At 52.1% G+C, this 26,102-nt stretch overlaps 4 protein-coding genes across 5 annotated transcripts; 3 read left to right on the plus strand and 1 right to left on the minus strand.

Annotated features, from left to right (window-relative positions):
* The first annotated feature begins 479 nt into the window (after nucleotides 1-479).
* Coro1a (coronin 1A) lies at nucleotides 480-5,776 on the plus strand. 2 transcript variants are annotated; one of them, XM_052198999.1, is made up of 11 exons: nucleotides 480-597; nucleotides 2,099-2,297; nucleotides 3,160-3,282; nucleotides 3,373-3,502; nucleotides 3,583-3,767; nucleotides 3,886-4,005; nucleotides 4,197-4,301; nucleotides 4,408-4,553; nucleotides 4,650-4,707; nucleotides 4,826-5,041; nucleotides 5,565-5,776. In XM_052198999.1, exons 2-11 carry the CDS (start codon nucleotides 2,100-2,102, stop codon nucleotides 5,667-5,669), a joined length of 1,386 nt encoding a protein of 461 aa, XP_052054959.1. In that variant the 5' UTR covers nucleotides 480-597; nucleotide 2,099; the 3' UTR covers nucleotides 5,670-5,776. The 2 variants fall into 2 exon arrangements, with proteins under 2 accessions (XP_052054959.1, XP_052054968.1); XM_052199008.1 differs by lacking the exon at nucleotides 480-597 and adding an exon at nucleotides 1,093-1,264.
* A 3,092-nt stretch (nucleotides 5,777-8,868) lies between these two features.
* On the minus strand, nucleotides 8,869-9,555 carry Bola2b (bolA family member 2B). The gene is made up of 3 exons (XM_052199032.1): nucleotides 9,463-9,555; nucleotides 9,282-9,379; nucleotides 8,869-9,007 (listed from the first exon to the last, which is right to left on the minus strand). The coding sequence occupies exons 1-3, from the start codon at nucleotides 9,523-9,525 to the stop codon at nucleotides 8,908-8,910; spliced, it is 261 nt and encodes an 86-aa protein (XP_052054992.1). The 5' UTR covers nucleotides 9,526-9,555; the 3' UTR covers nucleotides 8,869-8,907.
* Nucleotides 9,556-9,941: 386 nt separating this feature from the next.
* Slx1a (SLX1 homolog A, structure-specific endonuclease subunit) lies at nucleotides 9,942-13,638 on the plus strand. Its single transcript, XM_052199016.1, has 6 exons — nucleotides 9,942-10,132; nucleotides 12,341-12,392; nucleotides 12,489-12,827; nucleotides 13,108-13,235; nucleotides 13,352-13,436; nucleotides 13,509-13,638. Exons 1-6 carry the CDS (start codon nucleotides 9,954-9,956, stop codon nucleotides 13,536-13,538), a joined length of 813 nt encoding a protein of 270 aa, XP_052054976.1. The 5' UTR covers nucleotides 9,942-9,953; the 3' UTR covers nucleotides 13,539-13,638.
* An 8,917-nt stretch (nucleotides 13,639-22,555) lies between these two features.
* LOC127696394 (sulfotransferase 1A1) lies at nucleotides 22,556-26,045 on the plus strand. Its single transcript, XM_052199064.1, has 8 exons — nucleotides 22,556-22,680; nucleotides 23,400-23,539; nucleotides 23,625-23,750; nucleotides 23,832-23,929; nucleotides 24,554-24,680; nucleotides 24,771-24,865; nucleotides 25,332-25,512; nucleotides 25,662-26,045. The coding sequence occupies exons 2-8, from the start codon at nucleotides 23,404-23,406 to the stop codon at nucleotides 25,772-25,774; spliced, it is 876 nt and encodes a 291-aa protein (XP_052055024.1). The 5' UTR covers nucleotides 22,556-22,680; nucleotides 23,400-23,403; the 3' UTR covers nucleotides 25,775-26,045.
* The last annotated feature ends 57 nt before the right edge of the window (nucleotides 26,046-26,102 follow it).

Below are 26,102 nucleotides of genomic sequence, written 5' to 3' on the forward strand. Positions count from 1 at the left end.
AGACGGCCTCAGAGGCGGGAGCAGTGCCTCACATGCCTCCTCAAGCCCAGCACAAAACAGGTGCTCCACAATACCCGTTATTGTACTTCTTCCGGTCCTCAACCCCGTGAAGCAGAGGGCAGGGATGTCCTCGCTGAAGCCCTGAACCCCTAGAAAGGAGAAATGACCCCGAGGCCTCCCAGAAATCCATCTGGGGCGACGACAAGAGAGGTCCCCTCTGTCACGCGGCCCTTCTGGAGCTTTCTCCCGTGCCAGGGAAAGGACCTCGAGGAGGCTGCGGGCGGCTGGGGGAGGGATGAAGGAACGGGATATTTTTGCATTTTGACATTAAAAGAGGAGTTGATTCGCGTCAGCATCTGTTCGGGGGTTGGAGCTGACTGCGCGGGGAGCGGGTCCCAGTCTTGCAGCCCCGGAGCGAAGGGCCGGGCCTCCAGGAGCTCCGCCCAAAGGGGCGCTGCCACCCAGAGGAGGCCGGCGCACGGCCGCTGCTCATTCATTGTCTTGACAGAGCATCCTCGGCGGCCAGCCTGCGGCTCCTCCATCCTTCTCTCCTTCCTCCTCCACTTGGGAGGGGTCACGCTCAGCTCTCCGCGGCAGGTGAGGCTGGGCGCCGGGGGAGGGCTGGTCACAAGGGCCGGGCAAGGCTGCCATGGGCCACCTGTGGGGCCAGCGCCAGTGTGGGGGCAGGACTGTAGGACTGTGGGGGCGGGCGAGCTGTCAGGGCCACCAGGCTGGGGACAGAGGTTCGTGAGCCCTGCCAGGAGGATCGAGGACTAGGGAGTGCGAAGGGGCAGGTAGGTCCCGGAGTGCTCCAAGGTGAGGGAGAAGGACCATCGTGACCAAGATGGAGGTGGGCTCCTGGGAGCGGCCGGAGCTGAGCTCGGAACCTATGTCCCCGGGAGGGAGCTGGTGGGTGGGGGGGCAGGGTGGGGTGAGCCAAGTAGCTGCTCCGAGCTTTGAGACAGGAAGGGGTTGAGTGCAAAACAAGACTAAGTTCCCCTTTCCGTGGTTTCCGGGCTCGGTACCTGGGTGGGGGAGGAGGCCGGGTGGGGCACATCTTCCGCCCCTACCTCTGGATTGGCCTTTCCTTCTCCCTAATCCACACTGCTCACTGGGGGCTTATGTCCCCTTCCTGTCTTGGAGACTTCACCCAGGCACTTCACCTGCTTTTTTTATAGACCTGGGAGCCTCCTTGGCGATACCGGGGTGCTCGAGAACTGGAGTCCCAGCAAGAAGGGGCTCCCCATTAAGGCAGAGCAGATGGGTGAGACTGGGGAGGTAGACAGAGGCTCTGGGCAGGATGCCTTCCACAGCGCAGCCGAGGTTCCTTCACTCAGCAGGAAGGTGGAGGGATTGGGCACAAGGATGGAGCTCTGGAACACAAGGAGAGAGGCGGCCCCTGGGCTTCACTGGCTGGGTGCCCAGCCACAGTGGGTAACCATCTTAGTGGACCTCAGGGAGGCCGAGGTGAGCCTCTCCTGAGTGTAGCTTAATGGCAGCAGAGAAGGCTCAGAAGAACATCTGCTTTTTCCTGAGCGGAGGTTAGGAGCAGAGGTCTGGGGAGATGCTGGGACCCAAGCCATTGCTGCTGCTTGTAGCCAGAAACCTGGGGAAGCCATCCTGCCACCGCATCCCTCCCTAGGCAAGCTAGCGAACATCCCTCTGTGTGCCACCCCTGAGCTGGAAGGCCAGGGAGAAGCTCTGCCCCGCCTTTAGGAAGCTCGGTGTGTGTGTGAGGATGTAGGATCTAGAAGAGGTCGATAGAAGGGAACCCACCTCCGGGGCGTGTGGACCACTAGGAAGGAGGCACTGTGTCTCAGTCCAGAACCAGACCCTTGGAGCCACACCACATCAGGCTATTGTAGGGGCTGATGGTGCAGGATTGAGGGTGTGGCTTGAAGTGCCTGGGAGTTTGACAGAAGGAAAACTGGGGAGGGTAAGCAGGGAGATAAGCAAGCTGTCAATCATGGACAGTAGTAGGTCAGGGTGCCTCAGACATGATGCTGGAACCCTCTACGCCAGGCCAAGGCTTGCTCTGGGGATGACAACGTATGGCTGGAATTGACCTAAAGAAAAGTTTACAATCTGTGTCCTTCAGGATGAGCCGGCAGGTGGTTCGCTCCAGCAAATTCCGCCACGTGTTTGGACAGCCAGCCAAGGCTGACCAGTGCTATGAGGATGTGCGAGTCTCACAAACCACCTGGGACAGTGGCTTCTGCGCTGTCAACCCCAAGTTCATGGCTCTGATCTGTGAGGCCAGCGGGGGAGGGGCCTTCCTGGTGCTACCCCTCGGCAAGGTGAGCTCCTGGAGTCTCAGTGCTCCTGAGGAGGATTCTGCTGTCCATTGAGACTGTGGGGTCCTGAGTAGGTGACTGGGACCCAGCCTTCCTGGGGTTCTGTGTTGATATCTGTAAAACAGGACAGGGCCATTTGCTACTTAAGCTCTCTGGTGACAAAACAGGGGAGGGGGCAGGCCTCCAAGTTTTAGCCTGGGGTTTTCTGTTCAGGATAAGTTTGCTTGCTCTAGTGTTCTCGGGAGTGAGGGCTTCAGCTCTGGTGAGGTTTGGGGACTCCTCGAGTGTGACCCCTGGTTCACACACAGGTGGAGGTGGGGCAAACCTTTTCCTCCCCTCTGAGCCCACTGCTCTTCAGCCCAGTTCACTCCTGGACTCTTCAGCGGGGGAAACAGGAAGGGGAGATAGGCCCCAAGTTGTTACCTTAAAAGGGCCGATGGAAGCAGAAGAGAAGAGGAAGTGGTTGTCGGGTTGAAGCTGGGCCTGCACCCTGCACAGCTCCTTACACAGGAAGCAGTTGGCCCTCGGAAGAGGCCATTTCCAAACCTCTGCTGCTGTCTAGAGGAATCCGACAGACCTCCAGGCCCCAATCTATAGGACATATCCTATAGTCAGTCCCCTTCTCCCTATGCTTACTTACCCTGGGTCCGTGGTACCCACAGATGACACTGAGATAGAGAGCCAGAGTCTCATGTAATTTGGTGCTAGCCATCCTAGGACTAGGACAAAGCCAAGTCTTCCCCACCCCAGTGCTCCCAGGGACCCCACAGTCTTCCTCTGCGTGTACCTTTGCAGGGGTGTGGGGAGGTTGGATGGGGTTTGGAGGTCAAATCGCCTCCATTAGAAGCCCTGTTGTGCCCTCCAGACTGGACGAGTAGACAAGAACGTGCCCCTGGTCTGCGGCCACACTGCCCCTGTGCTGGACATCGCCTGGTGTCCACACAATGACAACGTCATTGCCAGTGGCTCCGAGGACTGCACAGTTATGGTGAGTCTTGTTAGGAATGTGGGTTTGAAAGGGTCTGAAGGAAGCACCTGGTGTTTGAAGCCCCAAAGACTCACTTGGCCCTTTCTACAGGTGTGGGAGATCCCGGATGGGGGCCTGGTGCTGCCCTTGAGGGAGCCTGTCGTCACCTTGGAGGGCCACACCAAGCGGGTTGGCATTGTGGCCTGGCACCCCACAGCCCAGAATGTACTGCTCAGCGCAGGTACCGTAGGGTGCGGAAGGGAGGGCTCGGAGACTGACAGGGGGCAAAGGCTCCTGGTTCAATGTTGGACAATCGTGCAGGTTGTGACAACGTGATCCTGGTGTGGGATGTGGGCACTGGGGCAGCCGTGCTGACGCTGGGCCCGGATGTGCACCCGGACACAATCTACAGCGTGGACTGGAGCCGGGACGGCGCTCTCATCTGTACCTCCTGCCGCGACAAGCGTGTCCGCATCATCGAGCCCCGCAAAGGCACTGTTGTGGCTGTAAGTTGCCATGAAACCTACTCCATAGCCCTTGGATGTTGCTCTCCCTGCACCCACTGGGGTCTAGTCCCTTGGTGAGACTGTGCGAAGCTGACCTTCCACCTTCCTATCCTCTCAGGAAAAGGACCGGCCCCACGAGGGAACTCGGCCAGTGCACGCTGTGTTTGTGTCAGAAGGGAAGATTCTAACCACGGGCTTCAGTCGCATGAGTGAGCGGCAGGTGGCGCTGTGGGACACAGTGAGTGCTGAGACCACAGGGCCCCGCAGGCTGGGAATCAAGGCTAGAGGCTTGCCCTACCACATAACCGTGGCCTCAGTTTACCTGTGAGATGGGGGTTTCCACGCTTAGTCTGAGGGCCCTAGCCTACTTATCGTCCAGTGGAGACTTGACATGACCCAGCCTGTTGCTACCACCACCTTTCTCTACAGAAGCACCTGGAGGAGCCACTGTCCCTTCAGGAGCTGGACACAAGCAGCGGGGTCCTGCTACCTTTCTTTGACCCTGATACCAACATTGTCTACCTCTGTGGCAAGGTGACTCGGTCAGGAGGGCTGGGGGCAAGGGAGGTGGAAAGGAGGCTTGGTGAACACAAAGGCGTCTGCCCCGTGCTGGTAGTGACTCTCTTGCCCACACCTACAGGGTGACAGCTCGATCCGGTATTTTGAGATCACTTCCGAGGCTCCGTTCCTGCATTATCTTTCTATGTTCAGTTCCAAGGAGTCTCAACGCGGTATGGGCTACATGCCCAAACGTGGCCTGGAAGTGAATAAGTGTGAGATTGCCAGGTGACTGACCCCTAACTGACCGACCCCTAACCCTAACCGACCTTCAGCACCCAGTCAGCCATGCTGAACAGTGCCGTCATCTTCCTGTTTGCACAGATTCTATAAGCTTCATGAGCGGAAATGTGAGCCCATTGCCATGACAGTGCCTAGAAAGGTGATTGATAATCCTATGCTCTTCCCAGGATGCGGGGAACAGGAAAGGACCATGGGGGGCTTATAGGGTGGGGCAGGAACATAAACACTCTCATGACCAACCTTGGCCCCGCCCACAGTCGGACCTGTTCCAGGAGGACCTGTATCCACCCACTGCAGGACCCGACCCTGCCCTCACAGCTGAGGAGTGGCTGGGTGGTCGGGATGCTGGCCCCCTCCTCATTTCCCTCAAGGATGGCTACGTGCCCCCAAAGAGCAGGGAGCTGAGGGTCAACAGGGGCCTGGACAGCACTCGCAGAAGAGCTACGCCGGAGCCCAGTAGCACTCTTAGCTCGGTAAGACGGGTGGGGAGCCGGGGAGGCAGAGCAGGGAGCGGGGCTAGGACAAAGCCTGTGTGAGTGTCCTCAATGTCACACAGTCCAGTGTTTACAGATGCCCAAGCCCCTAATGGAGGGAGATTCTTGGAGGGCAAGGGGTAGGTGACCCAGAGGCCTTAGAAACCAGGATGCACGGGGCAATGGTGGTGCACGCCTTTAATCTTTGGCACTTGGGAGGCAGAGGCAGGCGGATTTCTGAGTTCCAGGCCAGCCTGGCTTACAAAGTGAGTTTCCAGGACAGCCAGGGCTATACAGGTAAACCTTGTCTTGAAAAACAAAAACAAAACAGAAAAAAAGGAAAAGAAAGAAAAAACAACAACAACAAAGAAACCAGGTTGCAAGCTTACAGGCATGCAGTAATCCGGGCAGCATCTGCTGGGAGGAAGGGCCCAAGCCTTTCGGCTCTTTGGAAAGGTTAGCTGATGTCAGAGGACTGGAAGCCACAGGAAAGCTGGGCCTAATGCCGGGCTGGGTCTCCTAGGACACTGTGTCACGGCTGGAGGAGGATGTGAGGAATCTGAACGCCATAGTGCAAAAGCTACAAGAGCGCCTGGACAGGCTGGAGGAGACTGTTCAGGCCAAGTAGAAGACCCCAGAGTCCTCACTGGGCCAGCCATTCCCTCTGCTCCCACCCGACCCTCAGGCCATATGGTGAATAAGACGACAATAATAAAACGCCTTTATTTTCTGGTACCTCTCAGACTGGTGAACTGGCGAGCCCCAAGGCTTCCCCCCCGACAGTTCTATGGACGCACTGTCCCTATTCAGGTTGCGGGTCACTTCCAAACGCACACGATAGCAGAGGAGAGGGCCTTGTCTTGTAGGACAGCTGCAGCAGTGGAGTGCTGGACACTGGTCTCTACCCTAGCTCCACCTCAGAGCGGAAGGTCTGAGTCGCCCAAACCCCTATCTTAGGGCCCCCAAAATGTCCACAATCACCCCCAAAATTTTCATGTGTTTTCTTTGGTAGTGCTGGACCACAGCCGTTAATATGCTATGTAAACTCTCTATCACTCTAGCCATGCCCCTAGCCCTGACCCCAAATTAGCATTTTCTGGTCAACTCCAGCACAACTTGCATACAACCTACTGTTACTGTTGCTTGTTGGTAAGCCAACAAGTGCACACCGACATTTCTCAAGCTACAGACTCAAAGGACAAAAATAAGAAGACTTCTGAGCAGACATGGCTCACACCTGTGATCTGAGCACTTGGGAGGCGGGGGATTGCTGTGGGATGGAGAGTGACTGTAAAGGGAGACACTGCCTCAAACCAAACCAAACCAGATGGGGCTTGGGTGTGGTCTGGCTGGCAGCATCCCTAACCCCACATAAACCAAGTGTGGTACTCCACACCTGGAATCTCAGCGATGGCAGGAGATGAGAAGTTCAAAGCCAACCTAGAAGAGAGAGAGAGACCCTGTTTTTAAAACAACTGTAACAAACAATAGTCAAAAGCAGGAGGCTGGAGGGGTGACTTAGTGGTTTAGTGTTTCCCTTGCAGTCAGAAGGACTAGAACTCAGATCCCAGCACCCACGGAACAAGCTGGGTAACTTTGCAAACACCTGCAACCCAAGCTGGGATGTGGATAAAACAGGATTACAGGGGCTGCCTGGCTTCCAGCCTAAAGATGGAAGCACTGGTTCAGAGGGAGCTTACCTCAAAGGGATAAGTAGAAAATGACAGAAGACACCTGGCAGCCTCTTCTGGCCATCAATCATGTGTATAGGCATGTATACACCTGCATGCAAATACACTTACACAGACACACAAGTAAAACTAGGTCTTGGGTTGGAGACATAGCTCAGCAGTTAAGAGCACTTGCTGCCCTTCGAGGAGCAGAGCCCACAATGCCGGAGGTTCAGCACTCTGGAAGCAGAGGCAGGCAGATCTCTGCATTCCAGGGCAGTCAAGGCTACATAGAGTCCCTGTGTCAAAAAACAACAAAAACTAAGGGGAAAAAAAAAAACTTGACAAAACAGACTATGTCCCGTAAAGACAAACAGAAATAAGGACACAGTCTGATCCTGGGCTGAAACAAGGAGTGGGGTGATGGTGGCTGAAGGGCAGTTCTGGAACCATGGGCTAAGGACCCCCATCATTCACAGCATTCTCCTGCCTCAGGGTTTCAGAGGACCTGGCTTCTGAGGAAGACAGAAAGGAACAGATCTCTTAAACCCTATCTACAGGAGTAAGGTGTCTGTTTTTGTGTATCGTGTGCCACATAGCTCCAGGTGGTCCTGAACACCTGATGCTTCTGCCTGTTTTTCAAGCCCCATTCTAGGTGTGTGTCGCAATGCCTGGTTTATATGGTATTAAAGACTGAACCTTTGTGGGTGCTAGGCAAGCACTGACAACTAGCTATATGAATGTATGCTTTTTGAAGTATTCTCAGTATGAGAGCAGCTTTTGGTGCCCGATTGCGGGGAGACTCTAGAGCTGAGGTGACACAGAGCAGGTCTAGAGGGTCAGAGACTCCAGAGCTGGGGTGATACAGAGAGGTTCTAGAGGGTCGGAGACTCCAGAGCTGGGGTGACACAGAGAGGTTCTAGAGGGTCAGAGACTCCAGAGCTGGGGTGACACAGAGAGGTTCTAGAGGGTCGGAGACTCCAGAGCTGGGGTGACACAGAGAGGTTCTAGAGGGTCGGAGACTCCAGAGTTGGGGTGACACAGAGAGGTTCTAGAGGGTCGGAGACTCTAGAGCTGAGGTGACACAGAGCGTGTCTAGAGGGTACCGTGGCTGAATTCATACAACACAAAGAACACTCAGGACTCTACCCCCAGCCCTTTCCCCTTCAGCACACCATGGAATGACCTGGATACAGAGAATGGCACATTCTGCCTGCCCACTTGTCTTTCACCCTGACAGGGCATGTGATCTTGGGCAAGTCCCTTCTCCCTATAGACTGGAGGAGAGCCGTCATTGGGAAGTGAAGGGGTCTGTCCTCTGGGGATCCAGGATAGGCAACTCTCTGCATCTTTCCTGTCCTCTTTTGGGGTCCTTGTGAGAAGACTGAATCACTAGTTCTCCAGAGGAACTGAAAATGTTCAGGAAATGATGCCAGGGATGGAGAAGGCATGAGCACCGGCCTCGATGTCCCCAGCTTGACCAATCTCTTTGACTTGACGGAAGCAAGAGAAGGTGGAGGCAGAGGAAACTGAGTGGCAGGGACAAGCCTTGATGCTAGGTGAAGGACTGAGCAGGTGATGGTCTGTAGCCATAGCTGCGCGGAGGACTAAGACCAAAGGATCATCTGAGCTCATGAATTTACAAGCAGCCTGGAAAACATATCAGGACCCTGTCTAAAAGACAAACCAAACCTTAGGTCCACAGGGGAGGGGAATTAGCTGTGGAGGACCTGGACTGAAAATCAGCGTGCCCACCAGCACGCGCCGTGCCCATCCCCCCTCTTGAGTGTGCGCCTGTGAAGAGACTGACAACCTGACAGAAACTCTGTATCTTGTCTCTGCTACCTCCAGGAATCTGGAGAGAGACAATGTAGAAAAATGTTCAGGCCCTGAGGGCTGGCAAAGCAGAAATACCCTGCTTTTTGGGGGCTGACCTTGGTGACAGTAGAGACCTCAGGATAGATAGTGAAGGCTTACAAGGCAGCCTTAGCAGAGACTTTGAGAACAGAACTTTCATCTGTTTAAGATGGGACCTAGAGGGCTCAGGAAAGAAATCCATCCAAATTTGCCAAAACAATGGCTGGAGGAGCGTCAGGGAAAAGCCACGTCCTTGACTTGGCCTCAGAGTCTTCAAACAGCACACCGAAAACAGCTGGGCCAGGTTTAAAATTTAATGGCTGTTCAGGCCTGGGCCCCTCATTCCTGCCGCTGCCGGGTCCACTGCTCTGGGGTCAGGGTTTTCTGCTCGAAGGCATGGATGTGCGGGAGCTCTTCGGCTAAGCACTCGTTCACCAGCCTGGAGCGAGAGAAGAGAATGGGAAATGAGCGGCCTCGGCTGGGATGGTGGGCTCCGAAGCTATTGTGACCAGGGAGATCGGAGACGTCTCCAGGAAGTGGGGATTCGAGGAGAGGACAGAAGTCCAACCACAAAGGCAGGAGCACCCTTGGGGCTATGGGTGACATCACCGGGCTTTGGTAGTTGAGTCGGTCCCACCGGAAAGGGCGGATGCCGGGGCTACCATCCCGAACCCGAGGCCTCGCTGGACGAGAGGCTGGCTCCCTGGGCTCACCGGTGTCTCTGGAGCAGTGGCTTTCCCTCGAACTTGGCCGACACCACCAGGACTCGGAAGCTGGTCGCGCAACGGTTCAGAGTCGTGTCCTCCACCTCCTAGCCGGCAGAAGACCAGGACGATGGAGCACGCGCCCGGGAGTCCTTCCCCACAGCCCGAGACCTCCCGGCATCGCACTCACCACATGCTCTGCCTCCAGGTCCTGCCGCAGCTTCTCGCGGAGGTACTCGGCGCTGAGTTCCATGGCCACAGCCCGGCGGGGCCACAGCCCGGCGTGCACAGAACCTCGCCTTGGGTCCCTCCACCTCGCTTTCCGCCCTCATTGAAGCCACTTCCTCCACAACACCCACTTCCGCCCTTCCTAGGGCGGTCTCGAAGGCAGCACTTCCGCCTCCTGGCACCCCGCCCCCCAACTCCAGACACTCGGGAGGAGCACTTAGCCAATCCGAGCCGGGCTGGAAGGCAGTCGGTCGTGCGGCCCGTTTGCACACCCTCCTCCTGCCAGCAGGGGGCGTACCAAGTCGCTCTGCCGGTTTTCCAGGGATTTGCAGGACCGTTCTCCCCTGCTTTTTCCTAAACCAACATTTTGCAGTCCTGGCTACCCAGCTCTTTCCGAGGTCCGAGGTCCCAGAGACCACCCCCAACTCTGGACCTTCAACCCAGAAAGTCCGGATGGAACATGCAGCAAGACCGGGGCGTTTTTTCGGTGTCTACTTGCTCTACTGCCAGAACCCTCGGCATCGGGGCCGCGTTTACGTGGGATTCACTGTCAATCCTGCTCGTCGGGTCCGGCAACACAACGCGGGTCGCAAAAAAGGTGGCGCTTGGCGGACAAGCGGGCGAGGACCCTGGTAAGAAAGCGCTGGTGTCTGGCCGGAAGGCTACGTTTAGGAGGCGGGTCGCTAGGGCAAAAGACTGAGAGGCGGGACCGGGTTTTTTTTCCTTTTGGTGATCTAGGGCGGTGCTGAGTCCCTGGCTTGTCACCAGGGCAAGCATAGCAGGGAGTTGCCACTTTGTGGATATCAACACTCTCCAATGACTGGATTAAAATTTGTGATGCTTAATTGGATTACGAATGCACAAGTTTAGGGCTTCTAGCTTCACTACCAGGTTTTAGATGCCCTCTTCTAATCTCTGCACATACATACATGCATACAAGCAAAACACTGATGCACATACATGGATTTAAGAAAAAAATTAAATACAAAAGCTAAGTTAGACAACTAACCTAGGTCCTTATCTTAGGATTACTATTTTTTAAAATAAAATTTTACCCGGGCGGCGGTGGCGCACGCCTGTAATCCCAGCACTCTGGGAGGCAGAGGCAGGTGGATTTCTGAGTTCGAGGCCAGCCTGGTCTATAGCGTGAGTTCCAGGACAGCCAGAACTATACAGAGAAACCTGTCTCGAAAAAAAAAAAAAGAAGAAGAGAAAAGAAAAGAAAAGAAAGAAAGAAAGCAAATCCTAAGATAAAAATTTAAAGATATATTTATTCATTGTACGTATGGGAGTATACTGTAGCTGCCTTTAGACACACTGGAAGAGGGAATTGTGAGCCACCGCGGGGTTGCTGGAAGTGGAACTCAGGACTTCTGGAAGAGCAGTCAGTGCCCCCTTAGGGTTACTATTGCTGTGAGGAATCACCACGACCACAAGTTTATTGGGGAGGAAAGTGTTTATTTGGCTTACACTTCACTGTAAATGTGCTTTTATCTCCTCAGATGAAGGGATGGGATGGGTGCCACACCCAGGTTGTGTGAATGTAAGGTTTGGGCTGAGCCAGAGCGCTTCTTTCTCTATACCTTCCATCTCTAGGCCTAGCCCTGCAAGCTTCTAGCCTCTGTACAAACTAATCTTCCAAGATGGCCGATTCAATCTGGCTTCTCTCAGCTTCTGACTGAATTGCTCTCCTCATACTCACTCTGGCAATCTGTTCTGATCTTCTGGGTCCTTCTCATTCTCTGGCCCTTTCTGTCTTCACCTGTGTCTAGCTTGTTCTCTCTACAACCTGTCTCTGTAAAACTGCCCTGACCAAACTTCCGTACACATACACCCCCTCTCCCTCACTCTGCTTTTAAGTAGCCTCTCTCTCCTGTGCTGTTCTCATTCAAGTTGGGCATCTGTCCCTTAATTAGATGTCTTTTTTTTTCCTGGTTTTTTCGAGATAGGGTTTCTCTGTATAGCGCACGCCTGTAATCCCAACACTCTGGGAGGCAAAGGCAGGCGGATTTCTGAGTTCAAGGCCATCCTGGTCTACAGAGTGAGTTCCAGGACAGCCAGGGCTATACAGAGAAATCCTGTCTCGAAGAAAAAAAAACTTTTAGTTTTATTTGATTAATGAGTGAGTGTGGTGTGTGTGTGTTAACTAAACCTTCATCTAAGTGCACTGAGTTCATGCAGTACTTGTAGAGGTCAGAAGAGGGTGCCAAACCTCCTCAAATGGGAGTTACAAAATGTTCAGAGCCCAGGTCCTCTGCAAGAGCAAGTGCTCCTAACTGAACCGCCTCTCCGGCCATACACAGTTTGACTCAGCCATAAGGATGAATAAAATTATACCAGTTATGAGAAAGTGGATGGAACTGGACATCATCATGTTAAGTGATACAACAGACAAATAGCCCAAGTTTTCTCTCATTTGGGATTTACAGAAAGTGGGAAGAGAACTATTTGGAATGAAAAGGAGGAGGTGTGTGATTATAATAAGTAATGTCCAAATACATTACACAGTAGGAGAATATCAATGCAACCTATTATTCTGTACAGTTAATATACAATAGCAAAATTTGTTTTAAAGACCAGGATCAGGAGACAGAGGCCCTGGTCAACAAGGCTAGAGTACAACTTCCAAAGGAGAGGAATCAGGGACTGGGTGAGGAGCCTGAGATTGGCAGATACTGGGTCTTAAGCCTCCGTGAAAGATTCATGTTCTAATGGCCGGGTGTGAAGCGGTGTGGTTGTGCTCTCAGTGTGAACTGGAGACTGGCCTGGTGGAGGGATTCAGCTTCTGTCTGGGTCGCGGTGGGATGGGGACTTACTGGCCGTGTCCCTCTCCTTCCAAGGGACATGGTGCTGATCATACACGGTTTCCCGTCTGCTGTGGCCGCCCTTCGGGTAAGAAAGGTGTCTTCAGGGCGGGCTAGACTGGTTTGTCTAGAGGACCTTACCCAGGACCACCCTGACCTTGTCTTGGGTTGTCCCCTTCTGTAGTTTGAATGGGCCTGGCAGCATCCTCAAGCTTCACGCCGACTGACTCACGTGGAGCCGCGCCTGCGCAGCGAGGCTGCCTTTGCTTTCCACTTGCGCGTGCTGGCACACATGCTTCGAGTTCCTCCGTGGGTGCGCCTTCCTCTAACACTGCGCTGGCTGAGACCTGACTTCCGCCATGAACTCAGTCCAGCGCCACCACCACACATGCCCATTGCCTTTGGACCGCCACCACCCCAGTCCTTAGTCCCCAAACGATCCGCTGTAGGTGAGGCTGACTGCGAGCGACAGCTGGATCTAGGTGCCAAGGCCAGATGCACTCTGTGTGAGCGTATGCTGCAGGTAAGGGCACATCGGGCTGAGACCTGGGACTTTGCCCACCTGACACATGTCTGATGAAGAGGGCAGTTCTTTCTGCTCTTTCTGAACCTATCAGTACCAGCTGGGGGGCCATTAGAGCCTCTGAATGGACAGCCAGCCACTCTGTGAGACCGTCCCTGGCCTCCTGAACTCATAGCTCTTTCTCATGCGCTTCCTGCTTTTTCCCTGTCACTTTCCTGCCCCGCATGCTGTGTGTTGCTCTTGGTTACTTCACGTTACTTCTCATCTGCACGGTTGACAGGATGAAGAGGGCCCCTTGTGCTGCCCCCACCCTGGTTGTCCTCTAAGGGCCCATATCATCTGCTTGGCAGAGGAGTTCCTGCAGGAAGAGCCTGGGCAGCTTCTGCCCCTAGAGGGCCATTGTCCTAGGTGAGTCCAGGCCCTCTTCCCAGCCTGTGTAGGTCTGGGGACAAGGTGTCCCATGTGCCCGGCCCCGGCTCACCGAATCCTGACTCTGGCATGTCCACCAACTGCACCTTTGGCAGCTGCAAGAAGTCATTACTTTGGGGAAACCTGGTTGGGCAGTGCTTCGTGGACACCGAGGAGGAAGAGGATTTAGAATTAGAGGAGGTGAGAGGTGACCCTGGCCCCTCCCTCCCGCAGTCTTCCTAGACTATCTCTGACCATGTTTTGTCCTTACAGGAACACTGGACAGACTTGCTGGAGACTTGATCCTTCGTGTCCCCACCTTTCACCTCTGCACCTTCTCTGCTTCTCTCTTGGGTAACTGGCGCCCTTTGCTTGAGCACAATAAAAAGCTGAGTCGAAGGTGCCTTCTGATGTCTCCTCAGAGCTGGGCGGGAAAGGGAGTGAAGGGGAGGCCTCAGCCACCTCCCTCAGCGGTAACTGCCACTGTCTCCACTTGCTTCCCCAAGGCTATGATTAAGGTTGGAACCAGCTCCTTGGGGGAGGAGAGGGCTTGTCTCTTATTACACTTCCAGGCACCAGCCCATCAGTGAGGGAAGTTTGGGTGGGGCTCAAGGCAGGAAGCCAGAGCATGCAGGGGGTCGCTCTTTGGCTCCATCTTTCTGGCTGGTGCTTCGGCGAACACTTACATGACCCAGAACCACCTGCCTAGGGGTGGCAGTGTCCACAGTGGGCTGGGCCTTCACACATCAATCAACAATAAAGAGAGTGTCCCCACAGACATGCCCAGAGGCCGGTCTGGCTCAGTCTCCTGACTGAGGATTCCATCCCTCCTTAAGGCTGGGCTGTGTAAGGTTGACAACTGAAGCTAAATAGGAGAATAACTAAAGGCTCAGAGAGTAGTGCCCGTGGCTTGGAGCCTCTGTGGGCACAGGTCTGCGCTCTCTCACACAGCAGCACCAGGGAAAACAGGAATGATAAAGGTGCAGGATTGTCTTCAGGGAAAGCTGTATAATCTGTCTTCCCCCCAGAAGGCCCGGAGGGGAGGTGACCGATAGCCTAGATAACCCCTCTGTGCTATTAACAGGGCCAGGCCGTACCTTGAATCCAAAAAGCTCCCACAACCAGGGCCAGGTGACCTCTGTGCCATCTGTATGACTGAAGATACAGGAGATCCTCCCCTAGGCCTTTAACACAGGTAGCCTATGTAGAACCCACTTTCCTGGAGGAAGTAACCACTTTGAAAAAAAAGAATTCAGATGTAATTATGCGTTGTGCACATGAGATTGTGGTACAACAGGAAACCTTCCCAAATTGTACTGCACTTACATATGTAAGCCTAAAAGAAACCGCCTGGTGTCAGACTAGACGCGTGAGCCAGATAGTATGTCCTGTTGAACCGATTCCTCAGGCCTCATTGGCATTACTCTGCCAACCCTGGTGTCTGCCGAGGCCCCTACAAGCCTCCAAAGCCAAGCTTGCTGTGAGATCTCTACACCCAAGTCAGTCTGACCACCCGACCTCAATAAGCCAAATTAAAAGCAGAAAAAGGAAATTTATTCAGTGTGGCCATATTGGGAATAGGGACAGAGAGGTCCAGCAAACCCAGTCGAGTCCATCTTCAGGGCCTGACTGAGATAAAGGTTTAAACTAGAGGTCCTGGGATATGCACACCTACGCAGTCCCTGTTGTCAAGATGCTGTCTACCCACTGCCTGGCCATCTGGCTTCCCTGGCACCCAGTAAGGGGCTGACAAACTGTAGAACTACTGAGCTCTCTTTCCCGAGACAGCTTCCCGCCCCAGTTGAGGCCCTTTCTTTTTCCCAGCATGGCATTCTTGGGGGAAATTTACATTTCTTTGGGGTCCATTGTTTCTATATCTCCTTGGATCTTCTCTGCCAGGCAGGGTTACACAAACACTACAGCTGAGGTGCTGATGGGAGAGGCTGTCTGCTCCCCAGAGCCCTGTGGTTCACCCAGCCTGCTGCTCTGGCTCTTCCCAGAAATCATGAGGCGGGGCTCCCTCGTAAGGTCTTTATGAGGCTGCCCATTAGCCACCACGCTAATGAGGGTCCCTCTAGGACCCTTAGATGCCTGCTCTTTCCACAGTTTCCCCTGCCCTGACCCAGCTAGGTCCCTATACCTGGGCCACTCCCCTCACTCTGGCTTCAAATTCTCACAAACCGGGGAGTTCTTAGAAAACCAGAAAAAGCCTGACCTCAGCTTGATTCCTCACTGCTGGTCTGCAGCCAGCAGAAAGGAAAGGAGTCTCCCCATCTCCCTGCAGGGGTGGAGTTTCCAGAGCCAGCCCAGCTGTAGATCACTGTTGGGAAAACAAAACAATCCACAGGCACTTTCTCCACTGCTATCCTTTCACTGTGTGTATCAAGGCCTATCGATTTTTGGTTTGCAGATGTAGTTACCTTGGTTCTAGCTGGGGTTCTATAGAAGGTAACTGAGCACCCCATTTTCAACCCCTACTTCCTCCAGGAGGGCCAGACAGTCCTAGGGCTGGCCCTAAGCCCTCCCACTTGGGACTTACACCCTGCTGAAAGAATCCTGCACTCCACAAGCTCACAGTAAGCTGTGAGCCCAGGAAGCCACAGGCCTGCGTGAGGTGGATGTACCAGACAGCCTCGCTCTGCCCAGTTCCTCTCACGTGCTCCACAGGAGGCTTGCTCTGCCCGTGTGAGTCACTCCTATTTGATCTCTCCCATCTGTGCTCTTTGTCCATGTTTCCCCATCTTAGTGGGGCAACTGCCTTTCAACTAGGCAGAGCGTTGCTCCTGCCCAAACACCGAGAGCCTCTCCCAAACAAGCACAGTGCTTGACTAACTGTACTTCTAGTGCCGAGTGAGCCCACACCCTGAGTGGTTGCCTTTTGTGGAGAGCCTGAGAAGCGCATGGGAACAGGAGGGCATGGCTACGGGCTCAGCACTGAGGTGGGAGGAGAAATGAACCTGGCTGCAAGCTGTGAGCTCGGGTAGGTCCCGGGGACTTTCTCTGGTACACTATGGCATCTCCTGGAAAGAAACTTTGTGACTGGACTCTACCCCCAGGGGCTCATTAATGGGGGCTGGAGAGCTGGCTCCATGATTAAGTGGCTGTTCTTGCAGAGGACTCAGGTTCAATTTCCAACACCTACACGGTGTCTGGCAACCACCTACAACTCCAATTCCAAGGGATCCAATGGCATCTTCTGGCTTCTGAGGGACTAGGCAGACTGGTGGTTCACAGAGCTACAGGCAAAACACTCACATAAATAAAGTTAAATTTAAAAAAAGTTTTTTAATGGGCTGGATACCCATGGGATATGGAGGTCACAGGAGGGTCTACAGATGAGCTGCTGTATAGCCTCACTGGTGATCACTGCCCTGAAGTTAGACCTACCTACCACTCGCTGGCTCAGTGAGCTCCAGCAGAGTGCTCTTCCGCCAAAACCTCCTGGTCTTTATCTGGAGGCCAAGAGCACCTCACATGGTAGTGGCGTGCTACTAACGGAGGTGGGCTGGTTGTTTCAGCCACATGGAGCTGGTGTAGGAAACCTGTCCATCACTAGTGTATCTGAAGAGCACCCACTGGTCAAAGTCTTTGCAGAGGGGGCTGCTACACTGCAAAACTTGCAAGCCTTTCCTTATGACCTGCTTATCAGCACGTACCCAAAATTCGGTCAGCCAGAAGAGTCCCATAACCAGATCTGTAGCTTCTACCTTGGCGGGCAAAGCCAAGCCCTCAGCCTCACACTTCCTGCTCCCTCCTCTCCAGGTACCCCCCCCGCCCCCCCCCCCCAGGTCAGTGAGAGACTTGGCATGGCCCATCAGGATGTTGAAATGGAGAAATGTCACTGGGGCCCCATCTGGTTTCAGGTTACTTTCCTAGAGTTCAGAAGCCCTGGTGGCCCCTCATGTATGTGGAGAAATATTAGGGAAATGACATGGAATGAAACAGGACCAGGGTCTTTAAGCTCTGGAAAACACTCCAGCCTGGAGATTCCTCAAGATACACTTGCCTGTGTCTCTGGTCCCCCAGAGCTTGCAGGATGAAGGTCAAGGTGAGAAGCCAGGGCAGTGCTAGACAATCCTGGACAGACCCTTGGTTCTGTGCTGCTGTCTCAGCTGTCTCATGAAGTGAGAGGCCATCTGCCTGTCAGTGTTGCAGGGTTCAGGGTGCAGATCTGAGAGAAGGGGAGTCACAGAAAAAGGTGCTCACAGAACATGGAAGAGAGCTGGCTAGACCCAGACCTGCCTTGTTCTAGTACAGGTATGGTGGCCCCTTAGGGGACCAACCTGATTTATAAATTTGCAGCTTGTCCTTGATGCAAATAAACAACTCCAGGTCCATTCTGACTCTTGGCTTCAGTATACCTTTTCTGGGGGTTGTACTGAGGCAGGACATCACAGTGAAAGTGCATGGGAGAACAGTAAGGACATCATGAATTTCACAGGCAAATGGATGGAACTAGAAAATATTCTGAGTGGATGTAACCCAGACCTAAAAGGACATGCATGGTATATACTCCTAAGTGGATATTAGCCATAAATAATAATAAATAATTTCAGGATAACCATGTTATAAACAGACCCAAAGAGGTCAAGTAAGGAGGGCCCAAAGGAGGATGGTTGAATTGTTCTCAGATGGGAAAACAAAATAGATATTGGAGGTGGGTGGAGAGAGAGAACTGGATGAGAGCGGGGATGAGGAAAGGAGGGAGGTCAGATGTAGAGAGAGCAGGGGAGAGATAAGGGAAACCAGTGGTGGTGGGACAATCTCTAGGAGGTGCCAGATACCTGGGGTGGTGTTGGGGCCACGTCCCAGGGGGTTTATTGGGATTAGTCCAGCTGTGACCCCAAGCAGTGGAGGATATGGATCCTGAAGCGGCCACTTCTTGTAGCTAAGCAGGATCCCAGTTGAAAGATAAGGACAGCAATCCACCCACAAAACCTTTGACCCAAATGTGTCCTGCTTACAAGATATACTGGAACAAAGAGATGTTGGGAATGGCCAACCAATGACTGCCCCAAACTGAGACCCACCCTAGGGGCAAGAACCAATCCCTAACATTATTAAGGATACTGTTATGCTTGCAGATAGGGACCTAGCATAACTGTCCTCTGAGAGGCTCCACCTAGCAGCCAATGGAAAGAGGTGCAGAGACTCACACCCACACATTAGAAGAAGCTTGGATACTTACAGAAGAGTTGGGAGAGGGATTGAGGGACACAAAGAGGACAGAGACTCTACAGAAAGACCTAGAGAGTCAACTAACCTGGACTCTTCAGGGCTCCCAGAGACTGAATCACCAACCAAAGAACGAGCCCAGGCTGGACCTAGGCCCACGGCACATGTATAGCCGATGAGCAGCTTGGTCTTCATGTGGGTCCTCTAATAACTAGAGCAGGGGCTGTTGCCTGCCTGTGGGTCCTGCACCCTTAAATGGACCATCCTGTCTGGCCTCAGTGGGAGAGGATGTGCCTAGTCAGGCAGAGGCTTGATGTGGGTGGGTGGGAGGCAGGGCTGACACCCATAAGGTGGAATCAGGGAAGGACTTGCATGAGGGTGTACTGGGAGGAGAGGAAGAATATTACTATACTACTACTACTGCTAATACTGATACTACTACTACTAATAATAATAATGATAGGCATGTTCCTCCATGCCTGACGTAGTCTCAAGAGTGCTGGCGCTGGCTGTTCTGAATTTGGGCCTGTGTTTGGATTCCCAGACACATACGGCAGCTCACAATCTCCTGTAACTCCAGTTCCAGGAGATCCAACATTCTCTTTTGGCTTCTGCAGGTACTAGGCATACATACACGGAGGCAAGACACCCATACACATAAAACTTAGATCATGTACTTCTAGGCTTCTTAGAGAGCAGTTTACTGATTCTTGTCTTCTTTTCTAATTGTTTGGAATACTGCCTTCTTTCTTCTCTATTTTAATAAGATAGTAGATATTAGTCTCTCTCTTTTTTGTTTTGTTTTCGAGACAGGGTTTCTCTGTGTAGCCCTGGCTGCCCTGGAACTCACTCTGTAGACCAGGCTGGCCTCGAACTCAGAAATCCACCTGCCTCTACCTCCCAAGTGCTGGGATTACAGGCATGTGCCACCTTTGTCTGTTGGGTCTTTTCCTAGTTAGCCTCAACTTGAAAACACCCCAGAATTATCTGAGGGAGGTTCAACGAGGGTTAACTTGGTCAGAGTCTAGCCTGTACACATGTCTGAGGAGCACTCACTATTTTGCTGACTGACTCAGGAGAGCCGAGCCAACTGCAGGCAGTGCTCTCCTTGGGCAGGTGGTCCTGGGTTGTATAAGGACTGGATATCTGTAGTGCACAGATATACTTGCAGACAAAACACCCAAACACATAAAAATATATTTTTGTTCTTTATTACGATCAACTATAGTATTCCCTTGGCTTAGCCTTCTATCACTGAGAAGTCATTCTTCCCAATGGTCTTGTTAACAGGCATTTCTGCTACTTGTTTGTTTGTTTTAAGACTATGCAGAGTTTTCTGCCTGAAGGCCAGAAGAGGACACCAGATCTCATTGTAGATGGCTATGATTCACTATGTCATTGCTGAGAATTGAACTCAGGATCGCTGGAAGAGAAACCAACACTCAACCCCCTGAGCCTTCTCTTCAGTCCCTTTGTATTGTTTTTTTGATTCATTATTTCTAACATTTATATTTGTTTTTCATCTAAAACATGCATTTCCTTGCTGAGATTTTCAGCATGTTGTTAACTTTGTTTTTCAAGTTCCGGATTATTTTTTTTATTCTTTAAAGATGTATTTAGCTAGGCAGTGGTGGCGCACGCCTTTAATCCCTTGGGAGGCAGAGGCAGGCGAATTTCTGAGTTCGAGGCCAGCCTGGTCTACATACAGAGTGAGTTCCAGGACAGCCAGGGGTACACAGAGAAACCCTGTCTCGAATCCCCCGACCCCCCCAAAAAAAGAGCTGGCAGTCTTCAGTCACCCTACTCTTATTTAAAGGGGGTGGGGCAACCAGCAGTCAAGCTTCTTGTTGGATTTATCCAGACTTCTAATCCACAAATCCTTACACAACCACTGACCTCCCAGGAACTATGGCTTGTAAAACGCTACAATAATTAACTTGTGATTATCTAGTTTTCAGCCCCTCCCAAAGTATCTTAGTCCCAAGCAATATGCCTCTTCCAAGACAAAACCTGGGTATAGACAGACCTTTCAAGTGTACACAGTGCCAAAATGGATTCTTCAAGGGTTCTCTCACACAAAATGCCACATGTGGATTTAAGGTTTAAACTTGTTCAGGTGATAAAGACATGAACTTTAAATTTAAAAAAAGTCACACACACATATTGCTTATGTGCATGTGTGTACACATGTGCATTCATGCCACGGGGCACATGTGGGGGTCAGAAGACAAACTGTACCAGTCAGTTCTCTCCTTTCATTGTAAGATTTCTTACTGGTCCAAAATACCCTTTGGTCTTTATTCTTCTATTCCTCCCTGCTCAGTGGCAGCAGGTTTACCTGCAAAGAAGCTTTCCGGAGTCAGTAACCTGTGGCCAAAATGTTAGGAACGATACAGTTCTGAGATGCAACTCAACACTGTCCCTCTACAGATGCTCTGTCCCACTAATGGCCCTCTCTATTGGAACCAAGTTCTGTTGAGTGGATCCCCTCTCCATTGGTACCAGTTCTCTTAGAGATGTCTGCTAGTAGATCCCATGGCTCTAATGCCTAGCTCTGGATCCAAATGCAACCCACAAGAAAAACAATGACACAATACATGGAGATATGTAGTTAGTTTTTTTTCAAAACCAAGGAGAGAAATCTCCATGGCCTATCTATAGATGGGAGGAGCCAACACAATGAGAGCACATGGGGCAGTGGTCTCTCTCCTGGGATCGGAGTTGTTCTTATACCGGCAGAGCTCCTGTAGTGACCCATCACCATTCCAAGCGAGGAACTATTCTAGTCAGTCTGGGTGTGTTCATACCTGTAATCCTGGCACTTGAGAGGCTGGAGCAGAATTGGCATAAGGTCAAGTCCATCTTGGATTACATTGTGAATCCCTAGTCAGCCTAGGCTGTGTGAGACCCTGCCTCTGTCAGTCCAAAGCCAGCGTTCTTCAGGAACTTGCGAAGCAGTTCCTCTCTACTAAAGGAGCCACTTCCTTATCACTGGCAGAAGGAACAGGTAGCCACTGTGAAGCCTCTTAGCATACTAAAGTGCGTGCTGGCTCCAGCCCCCTTCGGGATCCCAAGTACCAGGTACACACTTCAAAGTCCACACTGCCATCTTGCTCCTCTCACTCCAGCTCCTGCCCTGAACTCCCCTAGCTCAGAAGCTTCCTCTCACCCAGCTCCTCACTGTCCTTATGACCCAGCTAGTTTAGCTACGCGCCCCTCCATCCCAGTTCTCCAAGTCCTTTGTCTTCATCTCTTGCTATCCCATGGTCAAGTCCAGTCTTCTGGTCATAGTCAGTCCACGTCTTTCCTCTGGACTCTTCCAGATGACTATGTCTGACCTCTCCCCCGCGTCTACCAAAAATATCCTCCCCTCAATCACACCTTGGAGCGGTCATGTCATCAGTCTATATAGTCTCAAACAAACAAAATGTCCCCTAGAGACACAGGAAGTCTTGTTCTGTTGCCCAGCTTTGCACAGGTGTGATGCAGGCGCCTCTGCAGGTCCAGTGCAGCTTGATGCTGCATCTTCACTCCAACAGAAGACAAAGGTCAAGGAGGCAGGATTCTCCTCACTCCTGGAGCAATATGTCTCTCACAGCTGCAGCCTTTTACAAGTCCAGAGGGTGAAAACTTTTCTAGGGACTGATCTTCACCAGTCACGTGTGGTACTGGATGAGGCCACCTAGCAGCTCTGAAGACAGGGGCACCTTCCAGGGCCTTTAGACTCACACTCCTACGAACACCCCGACTGCTGCACCTCCAGTTCACTGACCTTACTCCTTTCCATCATTCTGGACCTGCCCTGACGTCAGCAGTTCCAGGTATTGCTGTGGTTGCGATACCCCAGCAATACCCCAGGTGTCCTCAAGACTGGCCTAGAGCCAGCAGCAGGGGTGTGAATGCTCTGTCCCCATCCAGCTACTTTCCTCCCTTTGCTAGAGTGGGTTAATTAGAAAAGCCCCATTGTTCTACCTTAAGTTTAGGTGAGTTAGGAAGGAGCCAGTACAGAGCAAAATAAACCCACCTTCCTTGCAGTTTTCTATCTGGGTTTGGCTTGTTTTCAACCCACAGTTCACAGAAGGGGTAACACAACTCCGCCCCACTTCACCTCCTCCCCTTTTTGTTTCTGGAGAACAGCCAGTCCTAGCAGTTTCCACTGCCTCCCACTTGGGACACAAAATCTTTAGCTCAAAGACCAATTCTACATTTCCCACATTGCAACGCCTACAGCACTGAGCACCGGGAGGCAAGGATCAGAACCCAGGATCAGGTGAGTGGTGGAACAGGGTGGAACAGGGTGGCCAACTTGTCCTGGTTCCACTATTCTTCAAGTGCCAGCTAGTTCCTATGCTTTGATTAGTCTATTGGACTGGACCGCTGCCTGGGCCTCTAGCCTCTCTGCTTTCCCCATGCATAACCCTCCTCAGAAGAGCAACTGTAGCTTGTCTGAGTTCCCCTCCCTTCTCTGGATGGTTTTAGAATCCTTTTTATTTTAATAGAGTCTCTCCCTACCCTGCAACAAGCTTAATAGCTAAGTTGGTTCTATTTGTCTCAGAGCAAAATAGGATATCATTTCTAGATGGGATTTCTAAGGCATTTCTGAAGGTAACAGGAAGTCCAAGGGAAAAAAATGGGGAGCAGCCACGGACTGACAGCTGCACCAGGAAGTAGTAAAGAGACTCAGCTGGTGCCCAACATTTTTGTATGTCTGTGCAGGAATGTACTGGGAAACATCATTGTATTGATTCTACCTCAGAGTGCTTTAGTGCCTGGACTGTGTATGCTTGGGTACTAAAACACGGACCAGTCCATAAGTGATCAGACGTACAGCGCAGTAGTGACTTTTGGTGGAGATAGAGTTGCCTTTGATCCCAGATCGACCTGCCACCTGGTGGGCTCTGGCAAAGCCTCAGGATCCCAATCTTAAATAATTACACATGGGACTGTGAACTTGCTAGAGAAGTGGGCTTTCCTCTGTTCTCAATGCAGCAACATGGAGTTCTCCCGTCCACCACTGGTACATGTGAAGGGCGTCCCACTCATCAAATACTTTGCGGAGACGGTTGGGCCGCTGCAGAACTTCACAGCCTGGCCTGATGACTTGCTCATCAGCACGTACCCGAAGTCTGGTGAGCAGTGGTTTCCACCACATACACACTTTGGTAAGCAGGTCAAGACTCTGAGCCCTGCTCACCTCTGTTCCTCCCTTTCCAGGTACTACCTGGATGAGTGAGATCCTGGATATGATCTATCAGGGTGGCAAGCTAGAAAAGTGTGGCCGGGCCCCCATCTATGCCCGAGTACCCTTCCTTGAGTTCAAATGCCCAGGGGTTCCCTCAGGTATGTACACAGAGGTGCTAGAAACAAGTGGAGGAAGGTAGGACCAGGTCCCAGTTTAACAAAGTTCCCTGTTTAACTTAGGTCTTGAAACTTTGGAAGAGACACCAGCCCCACGGCTCCTTAAGACACATCTGCCCCTGTCCTTGCTCCCTCAGAGTCTGCTGGATCAAAAAGTCAAGGTAAAAAAACAAAACAAAAAACCCCAGTTATGGTAGTACCTTTCAGCATGTGGGAAGCAGAGGCAGAAGGATTGGGAGCATTTGCTACACAGCAAGTTCAAGACCATGTCTCACTCAAGACAGAGACAAAGGAGGAACGGAAGCAGGGAGGGTGAGAGGAGGCAAGGGGCCTTTGGGGTCACCATAGCTTTCGTTTCCTCTGCTGGGAACTGGGAACTACTCAAGCCCTGTTTAATCTCATATGGAGGGTTGCTGGCTGTCTCTCTGGAAGGGCTCAGATAACAAGGAAAATGGAATTCTTCCATGTAAACTAGAGATGCAGAGTCTGGATGTTCACGGGACATAGATGGACAGGCTGATGGGACTCTGACTTACCATGTGAATGTGCTGACAACAAAGGAGTCAGATAAAACAGCTGGGATGTTGGTATCAGAGAAGGTACAATCTTAGGACAATGATGCCAAACTATGAGATCTCAACAACTCAACTGCCAGTCCTGTTTTCTCTTCTGCCATCCCAAAAAGAAGTCCTGGGAAATTCCCAAGTGCTAGAAGTCCCACCTCCTCATTTGGCCTTGTGAAGGGTGACAGAAGAAACCATAACTGGGGTTACCTTCCCCTGCAGGTGATCTATATTGCCCGAAATGCAAAGGATGTGGTTGTCTCCTATTATAACTTCTACAACATGGCCAAGCTGCACCCTGACCCAGGCACCTGGGACAGCTTCTTGGAGAACTTCATGGATGGGAAAGGTAGGTGTGAGTCTACAGCAAGGAGGGGCCAGGCCCAAGGAGCACAGCTGTGGCTCACAAGGCCTGTGCCCATGCCCTGTCCTCTCTCAGTGTCCTATGGGTCGTGGTACCAGCACGTGAAGGAGTGGTGGGAGCTGAGACACACACACCCCGTTCTCTATCTCTTCTATGAAGACATGAAGGAGGTGAGCCTGCCTGCTCCCACTTCCTCCTGTGCCACTCTGTTGGTAGGAACCTTCCTGGCCCTCTGAGCCCCATCCTATCCTAGCTCCACGGTAGATCAGCACTTCCTGGTCCTAACTCCTGCTCAGGACCACAGCACAGCTCAGCAGAGAATGCTGCACAGCCCGTATCTTGTAGTAGATGTCAGTCATGTGTGCCATCATTGATCTGGTAGCTTGCCGCTCTTGCCTCTCCTTGCTCCAAGCCTGGGCACCAGCAAAGTCTGTCCCTACCCTCTACCAGAAGGAACCCACAGTGATTATGCCAAGACAGCAGGGTAGGAAGCTACCTGTTTTGCTCCAAGGTAAGAGGCTCAGAGTCAAGGCACCAGGTCTGAGAATTCCTTAGTACAAGTGACCTGTTCCCTGCGGGTGACCTTCCACCCTTATTCTATTGAGCATCCAAACTGAGATACTCTTCCTGATCCAGAACCCCAAAAGGGAGATCAAGAAGATTCTAGAGTTTTTGGGGCGCTCTCTACCTGAGGAGTCTGTGGATTTCATCGTTCACCACACATCTTTCAAGAAAATGAAGGAGAACCCCATGACTAACTACACAACCATCCCCCCTGATATTATGGACCACGGTGTTTCTCCCTTCATGAGGAAAGGTAGGTAGTAGCCCGGATGGGCATTTGAAGTATTTGTGGAGGTTGGATGTAGCCAACAAAATCTTCAGAGTCACAAGGGTCCTCTCCTGTGGCTGTGAATCTATAGTCAGTCTCTCTCTCTCTCTCTCTCTTTCTCTCTCTCTCTTCAGGTACCACTGGGGACTGGAAAAATGTCTTCACCGTAGCCCAGAATGAGCGCTTTGATGCCCACTATGCTAAGACAATGGCAGGTTGTGACTTCAAGTTCCGCTGTGAACTCTGAGTGGCTATGGCTATACTGGGGGCCAAGAGAAGCTGACACTGCCCATCATGATCTCAAGAGTACAATGTGATGTGTTTAATCAACTTGTCGTATGCCCAGAGGAAACCTGAGCTAAGAGAATAGGACTGGGATGCAGCCGAGGCAGAGGGCTTTATCAACGTGTCAGGAAAGCAATCAGTCCAGCACTGAAAAAGGGCCTAAAGTACAAACATGCAAAAATAGCAAGATAAACTGGATTTTACCTGAAAGAATAAATGCCACCGCGAGCTGACTGGACCTTCTCCCTCTTGCGGCCATCAATCCCACGTGCCTGACGTAGTGAGGCCCA

This window comes from Apodemus sylvaticus, chromosome 1 (genome assembly GCF_947179515.1).
Source record: "Apodemus sylvaticus chromosome 1, mApoSyl1.1, whole genome shotgun sequence".
In the NCBI taxonomy this organism is placed as follows: domain Eukaryota; kingdom Metazoa; phylum Chordata; class Mammalia; order Rodentia; family Muridae; genus Apodemus; species Apodemus sylvaticus.

What these genes read in the sequence shown, in the direction of transcription:
- Coro1a (XM_052198999.1), top strand. Translation starts at nt 2,100, where the DNA reads ATGAGCCGGCAGGTGGTTCGCTCCAGCAAATTCCGCCACGTGTTTGGA. An exon ending in TGGTGCTACCCCTCGGCAAG is followed by an intron (nt 2,298 to 3,159) that starts GTGAGCTCCTGG and finishes TGTGCCCTCCAG; the next exon opens with ACTGGACGAGTAGACAAGAA. An exon ending in CCAGTAGCACTCTTAGCTCG is followed by an intron (nt 5,042 to 5,564) that starts GTAAGACGGGTG and finishes TGGGTCTCCTAG; the next exon opens with GACACTGTGTCACGGCTGGA.
- Bola2b (XM_052199032.1), bottom strand. Translation starts at nt 9,525, where the DNA reads ATGGAACTCAGCGCCGAGTACCTCCGCGAGAAGCTGCGGCAGGACCTG. An exon ending in ACCTGGAGGCAGAGCATGTG is followed by an intron (nt 9,380 to 9,462) that starts GTGAGTGCGATG and finishes TCTGCCGGCTAG; the next exon opens with GAGGTGGAGGACACGACTCT. An exon ending in CCACTGCTCCAGAGACACCG is followed by an intron (nt 9,008 to 9,281) that starts GTGAGCCCAGGG and finishes CTCTCGCTCCAG; the next exon opens with GCTGGTGAACGAGTGCTTAG.
- Slx1a (XM_052199016.1), top strand. Translation starts at nt 9,954, where the DNA reads ATGGAACATGCAGCAAGACCGGGGCGTTTTTTCGGTGTCTACTTGCTC. An exon ending in CTGCTGTGGCCGCCCTTCGG is followed by an intron (nt 12,393 to 12,488) that starts GTAAGAAAGGTG and finishes CCCCTTCTGTAG; the next exon opens with TTTGAATGGGCCTGGCAGCA. An exon ending in TGTGTGAGCGTATGCTGCAG is followed by an intron (nt 12,828 to 13,107) that starts GTAAGGGCACAT and finishes CACGGTTGACAG; the next exon opens with GATGAAGAGGGCCCCTTGTG.
- LOC127696394 (XM_052199064.1), top strand. Translation starts at nt 23,404, where the DNA reads ATGGAGTTCTCCCGTCCACCACTGGTACATGTGAAGGGCGTCCCACTC. An exon ending in CAGCACGTACCCGAAGTCTG is followed by an intron (nt 23,540 to 23,624) that starts GTGAGCAGTGGT and finishes CTCCCTTTCCAG; the next exon opens with GTACTACCTGGATGAGTGAG. An exon ending in TGCTGGATCAAAAAGTCAAG is followed by an intron (nt 23,930 to 24,553) that starts GTAAAAAAACAA and finishes CTTCCCCTGCAG; the next exon opens with GTGATCTATATTGCCCGAAA.